Genomic DNA, 14063 nt, shown 5'->3' on the forward strand with positions numbered 1-14063 from the left:
TTTGACGTTTTCACACATCGCCCCATTGCAAATGGGGACCCCTACTTTTTCCCACTTTCTAGTTTAGCTGTCTTGGTTTGGTTGTCTAGTAGTGTCTCTAGCTATTAACCTTTTACTTGAGGAAGTGCAGTGTCTCAGGCTGATTAAGTCATGTCTCTCTCTTTGGGTTGAAGTGAGGTTAGTTTAGCTTTCAATGCCTTGGTAACGAGTGATTTATAATGATCATTTCATTTGATCATCATCGTATGCTATCAAGTCACAGGTGATATGTTGAGTGCAAGTGTGGAGGTCAGTCACAAGAATTGAGATGTTTGATGAATGCCAATCAGAGTGAAGGCTTAGACAAGCATGAGGAGGCTTGGTTGATGATGGACCCTTGAAATGAGTAAGGTAAGTGCCACAACCCATGAAATTGAACGAGAGGTCACTTCCTGTGACCCCTCAAAACTCTGGCCTGCCTTCACTCACTGCCAATGACCCTCCAAAAGCCCGACCACCTTGAGGTCACTTCCTGTGACCATCAAAAGCCTGATCAATGTAGGAGAACCTCTATACTTGGCAAATACTTAATGATTTGAGGGATAATGCTATTTGAGGTTGATAAAGTTTGCTAGGTGGGAATGGAAAGGCATTGAAGAGTTCATTGTGTGGGTTGTATTGATATCTTGAGTTCACTGTTAGTGCCCCTCCTAATCCTCGACCTGCTTGCCAGCATTTCCAGTTGGTGCTGAAATCCACGACCAACTTGAGTCACTGTCAGTGATCCCTTAAATCTCCGACCTACTTCAAGTCACTGCTGGTGATACCTCAGAAATCTGCCCAAAGACATGAAGTCATGTTTGCTGGTAAAGGGAATGATTTCAATTTACAAGCAAAACAAGTAATCAGATTGGTGGAATCTTCTAGCAGTGAGTGGAAAGATCTTGAACAAAGCTAATGGAGCAAGTAAAGTTGACATCTTTGAGTCACTGTCAGTGAGGGGTGGAAACCCCGACCACTGTCAGTGCACTGTAAAAACCCCGACCATGCTGATATCACTTCCAGTTAGTGTCCAGAAGTCCAGCCTAGGAAGTGAAGATCAATGATGAATGATGGTGCTGCTGTCTCAATGCCTCAAAGGAGATAAGGCTGCCTTGATGAAAAGGGTATGAATGATTCAAGAGTCTGATCAAGCAAAGGACTGATTTGATAAAGAGATCAAAAGGTGCTTAAGATCATTAAGGATCAGCACTTCTACTTAGCACTCAAATCTCTGACCTGCTTAAGTCTCACTTCCACTTGCACCCAAGAACCACTTCCTATGCCTATCCAAAATCCCGACCAAATACATGACACTTCCAGTGAGGGGTGAAAACCCCGACCATTTTGTGGTCACTGTCAGTGCCCTATCAAAAGTTTGATCTCCTCATACTCACTGTCAGTCCCTACCCAAAAGCCTGATCACTGTCAATGACACCTTAAAAGTCCGCCCATTTAGAAGTCACTTTCAATCCACGGCTTAGAAAGTTAATGAAAACAGATAAGAATCAGACCCTTAAGAGGTGAAGTCAGACCTGAAATCAGTGGCAGACAAATCAGACCTGAGAAGGCAAATAAAATTGGACCTGAAGAAGCAAATTCAGATCAGAAATAAGTGAGCCAGCAAATATAGACGAATTGTTATCAAAGTCAGGCTCAGTCTTAAGGAAGGCTAATTACACTTGCAGATCACAAATAAATTCACATCATTTTACAGTCAGACTTGACCTGAAACTATGCATTTACAGATTTGAAACTTCATTTTCCCAGCAAAAGTTGCATCTCCATATTTGGAAGGGGGTTTTTAGACTTGTTTGATGAAGTATTAGTGCTGTTTTAATTTTATATCACAAGTCTTTTGTTCTGTAGTGTTGTGTTCTTTCCCAGGATATACAAACAATGATGGTAAATGGAGAAGGAGCTTCACCACCTAAAGGAGAGGACTTCACAAAGGGGAACAAGGAAGCGAACCAATGCCATGGAGGATCAAACACATTTAGGGCAAGATGACGGATTGACATACACGATGAATACTCGACATTCATCAGTCAAGCACATCTAGGCATTCACATTGATGGATATGAAAGAAGAACGTCACACCATGGAGATGTCAAAAGGAAAGACGCTACAGTTTAAAGAGTAGAGATCAAATCATGCAAGAAGGAATGCTAATGACAAGATCCATACGTTCAAGGTGATTGCAACGGATGAGAGGTTAAGATGAAGGAAGTATAGAATGAAGATGAATGCAAGAGCATACATAAGAGATGAAGTGCTGAAGGAAGGAATTTTACAACTATCTTGAATTTCCTCTAGAAATCCAAGAATTGTTGCCAATACATCAAGAGATTTCCCGATGCATGAAGGAGAATTGGAGAAGATGATCAAGTCAGGCAAGATGATGCAATTCATCATCTCATTCCCTCCATCATCACTGCAGGTGCTTGGAAATGTTGAGTTTCAAGAGATATTGCCCGAATCACCTACACTTGTGATGAGTTACAGGGTGTACAAGTAGCTGAGATGGCGCCCAATCATCACCAACTCACCCTACACATCATTCCGAGTCAAGGCGTCTAGATTCAATGCTTTCGACTCATCCAATGAAGAGATAACTACCACATGTGGGCACAAAGATTGATGTACCTACCCTCATTATCTATTGGTTAAAAATTCAAGGAAGGACATGTGTCCTATTTATTGTAATTTTATCATTGGTCAAGCATTAAATGCTATGTAATGGGTCTAACAAACCCTAATTAGGGTTTTCATCTTGTAATCTCGGCCATTGATTGTGAATCAATTTGAACCACTCATTGTAAAGAGCCATCTCTATAAGGCTCAGTTACCTCATTTGTAAAGGTTAATAGTTGATAGTTAGTGGTAAGTAGCAGATATCAAGCAAATAGCTAGAGTAGAGTAGGAGAAAAGGGAGATTGTTGTCAAGACATTGCTGCAAGAAGCATGTTAATTTTATTGAAGATATGGTGAATTTAATGTGTTGATTGAACATTTTGCATGGTCTCTACTTCTTGTTTATTTTCCATGTTGATTATATGGATGGAAGCCATTGTGAATGGCTAATGGTGAATTTCTTATGTTCATACTACTAGTATTTCATTGATTGTGAAATATCTTGCGTGGTCGACTAAACTTTTTATAAGTTTAACTTCAATTGCTACTTGTTCATTGATATGCATCGTCTTGATGGTGTCTATGTCCTTGGTAGTGATTTGAACATCATACGCTTACCTTAAGAGATTGCACTAAACTTTGTGGACTTCATGCAAAGCAAAGTCTAGTTGAATTTCACTAAGTCCTTCACAGTCTCTTACATTCTAGGATTAGATTAGCTTCCTAAACCCTATCTCTTTTATATTTTTTTAAAGTTAAGTAAACTTCCACATTCCAGGAGCATTCACACATTCAAGTATCAATGTAAGTCCCCTTGTGATTCCAGCAAATCACATCACAATCACTGAGTCAATCCATGTATAAAGTCAAGACTTGACTATCGGAACCTTGGAGTCTTTTCGTTTGATCACATTGTTTAACATCCGAGAGGTCTTTATTCAAGAGAGGATAAGATACTCAGTATTTTATTCTGTGTTTGAAGGTGTCATAAAAAACACATCAACATAATTGGCGCTAGGAGGAGGGCATGATAGTGAATACACGGAATGCGAACTTTTGAACAGGTGAGTATAGTGGAAGATTAGTAGAGAGTTATCCTCAACACTCGATAGAGTTATCACAAGAGAAAGGAAGGTGAACGCTGGACTATCAATCGGACTAGCGAAGGAAAGAAGCATTGCTTGTGGATAGAACCAGTTGAGTTTTCAATTCAAATTTAAGATTTGCTAGATCTGTCTTATTCAAAAAATCCCCAAAAAAAAAGTTATTTTTTTTTCAAAAAATCCCAAAAAGAAAGATTTCTCAATGGAGCAGCAACAGTTTCACAATGATCAGCAAGTTGTGAAGAGCACACGATTATACTGAGAGGGGGGGGGGTGAATCAGTATAATGAAACTTTTCTTCTTAATATGATAGAATTAAGTTATCCAAGACAATTATGCACATAAATACAATAACAAAAGAATTTGAGTGGAAACCCAATGAGGGAGAAAACCACTAAAATGAATATTGTATATTGTATATTTCTTTTACAATGTTTGTGAGCACCAACCCACTGGAAGCACCAACCTCCTAATTCTGCTTTGTGAGCATCAACCCACTGGAAGCACCAACTCCCAAATCTGAACTTTGTGAGCACCAACCCACTGGAAGCACCAACTCCCACTTCTGAATTTTGTGAGCACCAACCCACTTCACATATATCTGATTTTCCACCTTTACAATGTTGCTGTACCAACTGATGATGGATTATATTTTTCTCAAATTTCCTTTTTCAAACTGTTACAATGCTGATCATGAATCTGTCACAAAAACTGATTATAAACTCTTATAAATCTAAATGCTTCATAAGTCTGCTAAATTCTGCTTCATAAAGTCTTCACAAATATACTCATAGAATATTCACAAATGTGTACATTCATAAATCTCTTTTATATCTGCATATACATATTCGTATATTTTCTTGTGTATGATTGATCTTCACACGCACACTCTCACTCATAAAATATATTATTTTATTTTTATTTCCATACACTCAACACTACTTTCCTTTTCAGATTATTATATTAGTATTTCTTTATCTCAACATTCACACGTACCACATAATATACACATATATTATTCCATTACAAATACTCTCAGTCTGAAAATTATTTCCAGAATTATTTATTCAGCGTACACTTCCACACTTACTGCAGCATACACTCTCCACATAAAGATCTTCTTTTATTTTTTACATTTCACAATACCCAGCGACACTTGTGTCTGATTATATTTTCTGAATAACACACCTGTACGCACAGCACACTTAACTTACTTTTTATCGCCAAACAAAAGTATTATATATATCTTCATACTTCTATAAAGAAAGACATCTCCCTTCAAGTAGTTACAACCTTAAATCGCACCACTTCAAAATAGATTACTTCATATAATGGGACATATCTTTTGATCATCAAAGAGACGCGGCTTAAATCAACCCGTGGTGATTAAGAATCAAACCGTTGATGTACTCTTTTCATAAGTCGTGGCATTGACTAATCCACGTATTCTCATAATTACCTTTCCTTTTTCAATCCTAATTGCAGCTTTTTGTCTTTAGAGTAAGACAAATTAAAGTTGCTGACTTGTTTTTTTGAATAAGACAAAATTTTTGTCTTATATGTCTTGCCTTTTTCTTTACGAAAGTGACCGCTGGCTAGTCTTTAAATAAGACAAAAATAATTTTGACACTTTCTGATTTTTGCCTCTCTCTCTTTCTTTTGTTATATTAATATTACTCCAAGTTTTTGAATAAGACCAATTTTTTCAGCTTTTTGACAAAATTTCTCAACTATTTGAATTAGACAAGTTTTGTCTTATATGCCTTAAATATGGATCGCTGTGCTTTCAACCTCTGATCGCTGTCTTTCAACAATCTAGCATAGGGATTAATTGTCTTCAAAGAACATATACACAGTCATATATATAACCTGGTGTATACTGTCAATTCATTTTGTTCTTATTTACTTTATATTCTCAGTCAATATGCTCTGATCACTGCTGGCTATTTACTGTATACATATATTTCTGAGTATCACTATTTTGGCATCAATGACAATATTCCCATCAAGTTGATATTCTACAACTTGGTGGAGATTGAATGCACAACTTCATCCACTCAGTGTGTTCGAACTTGCATTCCCAAGGTAGTGTAGAATTCACGAGACTAATGAACATGATGAGCTGCATTGCTTGACATTCTTGTCAAGAATTCAGCTAGCACTACAAGGGAAAATCTTCTTTTGGAATATACCTAAGCCAGAGGAGTTCATAGTGTCTGGCAGTTTCAGTGCTCCACAATGCAATGACAGTTTCACAAGGTTTAAGGGGATGATTGAAAATCAGTTGAGTCTCGACGGGGAATTGTGCTTGGAAAGGATATTGCTACTTTGGTGGTGTAGGATTCACGGCGAACCTCATTTTGAATTTACTTGCCCATTATGTCAGGAGGCTATCAACCAAGTTAAGCGTCAATATGGAATACCTGAGGTATTAGATGAGTGCATCACTAACAAGATTTGGAGTGCCTACCTTGCAGCTGATGAGTATAGAAGAACGCAAGAACAAGGCATTGCTATATCATTCGACAACGGAGGAAGCCAGTTGCAAGTCGATAACACAAGTCAACTTGATGATCAATGTATTGCAAGGGATAGCTTTCCATACCTTACACCTAAAGAAGAGTACATTGGAATGCAAGTTGAGGAAACAATTGAGAATGTTCAAGCTGGTGGTATAGTGGTAAATGATGATCAATTTGTCAGTCCGACAATCAAGGAAGATAGTGATTCACATCCATTGCGAGAGGAGGAATTCCTCGATGAATGTTCATTCCGTATACAAAAGGAGATCCTTGAGAATGAATTATAGAAAATAGCAAGCGTCCTTGGAGAGGAAGACAATCCTATAGAGATGTTGAATGGAGAACTACAAGTTATCACAAGTGAGCCGAAGTATGAAGAACAATTTGAGGGTGCGCTCAAAGACATCATCATCATCATGCTTTTCGAGGGGGCGCTGAAAGATCTCATAGAAGAAGTTGAAGAGGAATCACTGCCAACGTTGTTCCAAGACGAGTTGATGCAAGAGGCATGATTCACCATCAACTTCGACCTCCCAAAGCATTGCTGAATGAATTGCAAGAAGATGTTATTAATGAGCTAAGTAATCAAGATGTCACAATTGAAGGTAACCTTGTCTCCAAGGAAGTTGAGGAAATAGTGGAAGACGTTCAAGTCAGCAGGATAGTGGCTAGTGAAGATCAATGCTTGGTAGCATCGGGGCATGAAATTCTACAAAACATGGATACTTGTGAAAATTACCAGGAAATTGAGAAAGAAAACATAGCAGAAGGCATAGATGACTTAGAGAAACATCATCATTCACTATCGCTCAACACTTCATCATTCCAAGAACAAGCAATTGAATAATGCATTTGCAGTTTGGGTTTGTTACACTACTAATATTCCATGAGATGCAATTCATGAATAATGAGGGTCTAAGGACATTTCCTCAGACTCCAACCCTTGTAATATAGAACAACTATTAATGCATAAATTGGCTTTGATTTTGTGGAGAAAGGCCTCCAAATTGTATATGCTGCTTCTCAGGGATATATTCCCTTTCTTCACCTTATGATGAGTGTTGTGTGAACACCTAATACCCTATGGTTGAGACGAGGTTTGAACTACCAAATTTGTAGAGGATAAAACACTTGTACAGAGTGGAGTTCTAAAGTAGCAGGGCTTACTAACTTCCTTTGATGGTTTACGGGAAGAACTAGTGGGGACTGACTGGGCCACAACCACATACTTGGCTTTGTCATTGGCATTATGCCAAGGCTGAACTGCCAGTGTTGAGGCTTTGGAAGCCACACTATTATTTTTTTGAGCATTGTTAGATTGAGAGCCTTTATTGGGCCCATTGCAACCACCTTTGTGGTTGCCAACCATGGTTCAAGCATCCTCATTCTAAATTATTTCACTTGCTGGTTTCAGGTTTGTTTTGACTTTTGGGTGATTAAAGGACAATATTGGATTTTACCTTCAAATTTTTGACACCTAAAACAAGTATTGGGAAAATTGACGTATAGAACATGTTGCACATGGCACATGTCACCAATTTGTATATCGATAGTTTGTTTTAGATCTTGGGAGAGGTCTAATTCCATGCAGATCCTGCATTCTAAAACAAGTATTGGGAAAATTGACGTATAGAACATGTTGCACATGGCACATGTCACCAATTTGTATATCGATAGTTTGTTTTAGATCTTGGGAGAGGTCTAATTCCATGCAGATCCTGCATTGTGAGTGAGCTGAATAGAACTTCTCTTTTTCAACGTAGCCCATGCTTCCAAGGGAGGAGGCTATACTGTTTAGGAACAGCCAGCAAGGTAAACTGCGAACCAGGAAACTCAGCCCACACAGGGACCTTAAGAGCTTGGTCGTCAGACACATCAAAATCCCTGGTATATTGAGAAAAAAAAATAAAAAATGAATTGTGAACATATCAAGTCCGTTCCAAAGGATTACATCTGCAAAAATCCTTTGGGTAATATTGGATAGCATCCAGTTTAAGTCCATAGGATCTCCAAGCACAATTTAGCCAGCTTCTTATCATACTTTTAAATGGAATAAACTGCTCTAACCACTTGCATGCATTAACACAAATCCAGAACTGGAAGAACATTCAGAGTCTTTTAGAGCCCATAGCTTGTGGAATACTTTTGGGACAAACTTTTGAGGCTTCTTTGCAGGTGACTTCATTACCTGTTCCAATCCCAAACTCTGCAGCATTAATAGCCAAAGACAAAGACTTGGAAGCTATTAAAAATAAATCTAAACACCCAAAGTGTGAGAGACCCTAAAAACTTCTGCAATAAATATGTAGCATGGGAAACAGGCATCAAGCCCAACCGGGCCCAGAATTGTAGGCAAGAACTTTATTAGAGTAAGCTTTTATTTCTTGATTAAAAATACTTTTAATATTCAATGTGGACTGTATTTGATTTAGAGAGTAAGGTGGCTATGCTTCTTGAAACTCAACGAAATGTAACCTTATAAACATTAGATATTGCTCAATTAGCTATTGCTCAAGCATGATGTAAAATAATTCAAAATGGGAGACAACACCTATGGTTATGCAAAGGTAATCCCTAAAAGATTTGATGCCTTTAAAGTATATATTTTACAGCACCTTGAAATTATAAGTTACTGAAATTATTTTATCATTATGCATGTCATGCTTTCTCGGCATGCTCGGCATGCATCAATGTTTTCTTCATTTGGCAGAAAATTGCTTCATTTTCTTGTTGTCAGCTGTACTGCCTCACTCGCTGCTATATATTTTGTGCTTGTTATATTCTTGAATTTCAAGGTAGATTTGGTATCGTGGGCAGCAAATATTCATATAATACTAAATTTGAGTCTCTACAATTGCAAAGAATACATTGCAGTCAAAAGCTTGAATGCATATACTTACAATAAATTTAATTTTTCATATTGGTGGTTGATGCAATTTGTGCATAAATGCAGCTCAAAGGTGCATTTCTAACTTTTTTAATGCAGTTAGAGATTTTTCTTTATGACACAATCCATGTTTAAGGATCATGCCTTATTTTTCCTGAAGGTCATTGCTGACGATGCACAAGATGAATCTTTACGGAAGGCAATTGCAGACTCACAATTCTTTGTCTGCAAGGTCAGAAACCTATCATGCCCTGAAGATGTGAATTCTACTGGAAAGGAACTATCCCATGTTGGATATTCCAAGAAATCAAATCACAATCTAGGACTGTTTAAATGGTTTAAAAGACTTTCTGAAGGTACATTGCATGAGGATGATGTTAGAGAGAGTGATGGGCATAATTCAAAATATGTTCATTTTAAGGTCACTGACATGACAGAGTTGAAATGGATCATAGAGGATATGAATGGTGTTACTTATAGAACGAGTACCTTTGTCCAAGGGTTTCAATAAAAGATGAGTAAGAATGTGGAATTAATAGCTATGTTCAGATAAAGTATATATGATAGTTTTACTTAATGCTAAGAAGAAATAAATGAATTGTTTAAATTATGTAGGCTACAAATGAATTCATTTCAATGACATTTTTGACATTTTGTAAATTTGCGATCTATAATTGTTGTTGAGTAAATTATCTTGAAATGATTAGGAAGATCAAAACTACTTAACATTATATCTATGAAAAGACTTTATTGTTGGAATGAAATGTAGAACAATGACCAAAGGTGTTCTCTTTAATACTCTACTGGGAAGACATCCTCCTGTATATCTGGTTAGAGCATCTGTGGATGATGTCTATGCCATTGGACTTTATTTTGATTGGTTGCAGGTCAGCTGTTAAATCTTGAAATTAATAATCAATCTATAATCAGAATATTTAGAAGCATGATTCTGTAAGCACCGGTTATGATGATTAATGTGGTAGATGGAAGCCTATTCACCTAAATTATGGACATTGGATTAAGATGCAATCTTAACCTTATATAATGTTATATGGAGATATTGAAATGATGGATCCATTTGACGATGATATTTATCTCTGATATGGATTCCAATGTTAATAATTATTTTGGGTAAGATGCTAGATGCTGTTTGGGTTAATGTGAATATTACAGGTTTAAAGGATCTCCAAGCAGAGTAAAAGGGAGGTTTCAGTTCCATGGGGTGGTAATTGAGTAAGCAGAGTTGGGTTATGTGGCAGCAAGAAAATGAGGAGGTTAGACAGTTCACGCACATCATTGTAGTGTAGTAGAAGCAAGACTCAGATAATGATAATGTGAACTTAAAGACATTGTGATTCTTGATATTCAAGACTTGGATCTTGAAATCAGTCTTTGATAAAAGAGAATCACAGAAAGGATAATTCTGAAAAGAAAACAACAGTGAAGTAAATGAATGCACATAACGTGAGCCTTGAAATGTTACAAGCATCCTTAGAAAGATGAGGTGGAATTCATTGGGAAGCCTTAAGAGGAATCATATTGGAGAAAATTGGAGATTGATGTCTATTGGAAGAGTTAATGAACAAGGAAAATAGTACTGGTTTTTTAAAAAGAAAATTGCAAACCGATCAATACAACACGTGAATCCAAAAATATGTCCCACCTTGGATTGATGAACAGCAGGAGATAACGTCAGGGGAAATGGCTATCCAGCAGACAGAATGGCCCTGCTGTGCCCATTTTGTATTTTTCAAAAAATAAGTTGAAAAACACAACACAGTTGTTTTATCATTTTGTGTTATTAAAAAATAAATTGAAAAACACAAAATGGTCACATCAAGGCCATTCTGTCTGCTGGATAGCCATCGCCGTGCATCAGGTGCAGGGAGTGGTTAGAACAATTAATGAGAAATTAAATCTGACAAGACAAGGGAAATTGGACTTGTATATATTCATCATAATTCAATGCCAAATGTAAGAGACCAATCGATTCACACATGAAATCCCTTTCCAAGTTTAAAATATCATGATAGGTTCCTCAAATACCCAAATAGAGAAAATGGAGCTTCTAATGTAATACCTTCTGAAACAACCCAAACAAAGAAAGCAACTTATCTGGACAATGACACATGAACTTGCAAACAAGTTATCACAAGATTGAAAGCGACAAGAATTTTGAAGAAAAAGGGTCTCTAATTCACAAAAGCTAGGGTGTGTTCTAGAGGCCACACTAAATGCTCGTCACTCCCCACTCCAACAAACACCAATGTACTCAAAAAAGGATACAATAAGAACATAGGCATTCAACAGTTGTAAGCTAAATAATTTAATTAGATGCAATAAAAAAATCCTAGTATAAGAAATTTTTAATGCATAAGAACCAATTATTATGCTTTAGAGAATTGAAATATAGTCTAATTTAGTGATCTCTCCAAAGCATAGCAATTCCAATAAATCCTAAAACAAGAGGATCTACCCAAGAACATAAAATCCATTAACCATTATAACTACAAAGGAATGAATTCATAGTACAATTCAATTATAAAACAAAATTCTGTATAACTTTAGCCATAATGTGTGCATGTGGGTTCCTTAGCATTTTTATTGGTAGGCCTTGATTGACATAACTTCAATATCAAGTTATTTTAGTATATTTATAGATGCATCTTTGATTATTTGGATGTTACTTTGCTTCTAGATTGACACCCCACTCTAACCATAGCTTTACTACTATTAGAGATCACTTGAATCACCTAGTTTAATTGAAGCATCACACACGCACAAGCACGCGCACACACACAAGCACGCGCACACACACATTCTTACATACATATACATATACATGTTTGCATATACACACATACATATATGTAGACATATATATACACACACACACATACAAATATATGTAATATACAATCCCCTATTTTTTGGTGATATTTTCTGTTGACGTGTTTTTGACATACAATGTTTGCCAATACAACTAAATACAAGCACTAATCTGATCTGTATGGTTTCATTCATTCGTAGAAAACACAAATCTAAGGAAATTCAACGTTAAAATCATCTAAAACTGAAATACTTGAAACATACAAACTGCTGTTCACAAAATCAGAATATGCTGACATTCATATTTAGTATGGTTTCATTCATTCGTAGAAAACACAAATCTAAGGAAATTCAATGTTAAAATTGTTGGTGTTGGAAATAAGCCACACCCGGACCAACGATGGACTGGTCCAAGAGGGGCCAGTAGCTCAGTGGTAGAGCACTCCAGCAGCGTATGGAAGGTCCTAGGTTCGAGTCCTAGCTGGTCCATGTCTCAACATGGTATCAGAGCCAGGTCCAGGCTAGGAGCCCCAAGCACACGAGAGGTGTGGCTTAAGGGGGGGTGTTGGTGTTGGAAATAAGCCACACCCGGACCAACGATGGACTGGTCCAAGAGGGGCCAGTAGCTCAGTGGTAGAGCACTCCAGCAGCGTATGGAAGGTCCTAGGTTCGAGTCCTAGCTGGTCCATGTCTCAACAAAAATCATCTAAAACTGAAATACTTGAAACGTACAAACCACTGTTCACAAAATCAGAATATGTTGACATTCACCTGGGCATTACAATCAAGTATGCATTTGGCCAAATAGACTAAGCATGAGTACCTTAAGAAATGTGAGTTACTTGCTGCTATAGGTCTGAAATGTCTTCAAAATCATCATCAAATGCTCAAACAGGATTGCCATGTCATAAAGTTTCAGTTATGCCACAATCTTCAACCCACCAAACCAAGCATTCGATACTCAGAAAAACTAAACTCAAAAGTCTGCTCCAGCAAACTAAGTGCAAGGAAAGCACATGGGCAATTCATAGTAATGAAGATAAACACATCCTTTGGTCACAAACTAATATGAGCTCTTCACAAACTAATATGAGCTGTTCAAGCTCTGATTTGAAGCTCTAGACACCTCAAGAAATGATAAAATGCAAACCCAAAGTTCAAATTAAACCCTTCACAAACTCAACCCTTCACAAACTCCCATGTGTTTGTTTGAAGTTGGGCGCTACTTGCAAAGATGGGCGGCCTCTCTAGAAAATCAAATCTTCACCAATAAATTCACATAACATATGCAAATCCATTGCTTAGGTGTATAGGTTCATTACCCATATGTGAGAATGATTCTTCTTGAGATAGGAGCAAAAGGATATTTCTTTGTGTAGTTGGAATGGTATGACCAAGTAGGAAAGTCTTCAAACCCCTTGAAACTCAAACAACGCTCTACAAAAGAATTAAACACATCAAAAACTGAATACCCAAATCAAAATACTTTCATAAATCTTCATTCTTACCAAACCCTTATCGCCAAACTTTGAGCCAAACTCTGAAAACTCTTTTGAAAATCAACAACCAGCGAGAGTGGATCTTTCATCACCGAAACTAGGCTAATTGAAGAGGGTTTTCATCCTCAACAATTCAAGAACTCTCCAAGTTCATTCCAACATTATCTTATATGTGCACGTGTAGAATAATCCAAATGAGAACCACAATCCCCCTTTTATAATGTTTGAGAGCTATTTTAGGAAAAGAAATGTTTTTACTTTTTTCGTTCTTTTTGAAAAGATGCTTTTTGCTTTTTCACTATTTTTGGAAAAAAACATTTTTTTGCTTTTTCGTTTTTTCTTGGAAATGTGCTTTCTTGCTATTTCATTATTTTTTTCAAAAAAACACTTTTTTTGCTTTTTTGGGAAAAACAATATTCCACTAAAAAAACCTCTTTGAAATATTAACAACTACTCATGTCTCCCAGCTAGGTGCCCCCTTTTTGAGACATTCTCAATTTTTTTTTAATCATTTAAAGTTAAATATTAAAAAGTCATTTTGTAAACACTCAAGTAAAAATATTAAAATAGT

General features: G+C 36.9%; 1 protein-coding gene across 4 annotated transcripts in view; it reads left to right on the forward strand.

The window, feature by feature from the left end:
- The window catches only part of LOC131038524 (uncharacterized), a 31348-nt gene extending 21420 nt beyond the window's left edge, over nt 1-9928 (forward strand). For all 4 annotated transcript variants that reach the window (XM_057970968.2, XM_057970969.2, XM_057970970.2 and 1 more), the window contains one exon: nt 9325-9928. In XM_057970968.2, coding sequence (XP_057826951.2) covers nt 9325-9675 — 351 coding nt within the window. In that variant the 3' untranslated portion in view covers nt 9676-9928. The remainder of the gene's footprint in view (nt 1-9324) is intronic.
- Nucleotides 9929-14063: the final 4135 nt, after the last annotated feature.

This window comes from Cryptomeria japonica, chromosome 10 (genome assembly GCF_030272615.1).
Source record: "Cryptomeria japonica chromosome 10, Sugi_1.0, whole genome shotgun sequence".
Lineage (NCBI taxonomy): Eukaryota > Viridiplantae > Streptophyta > Pinopsida > Cupressales > Cupressaceae > Cryptomeria > Cryptomeria japonica.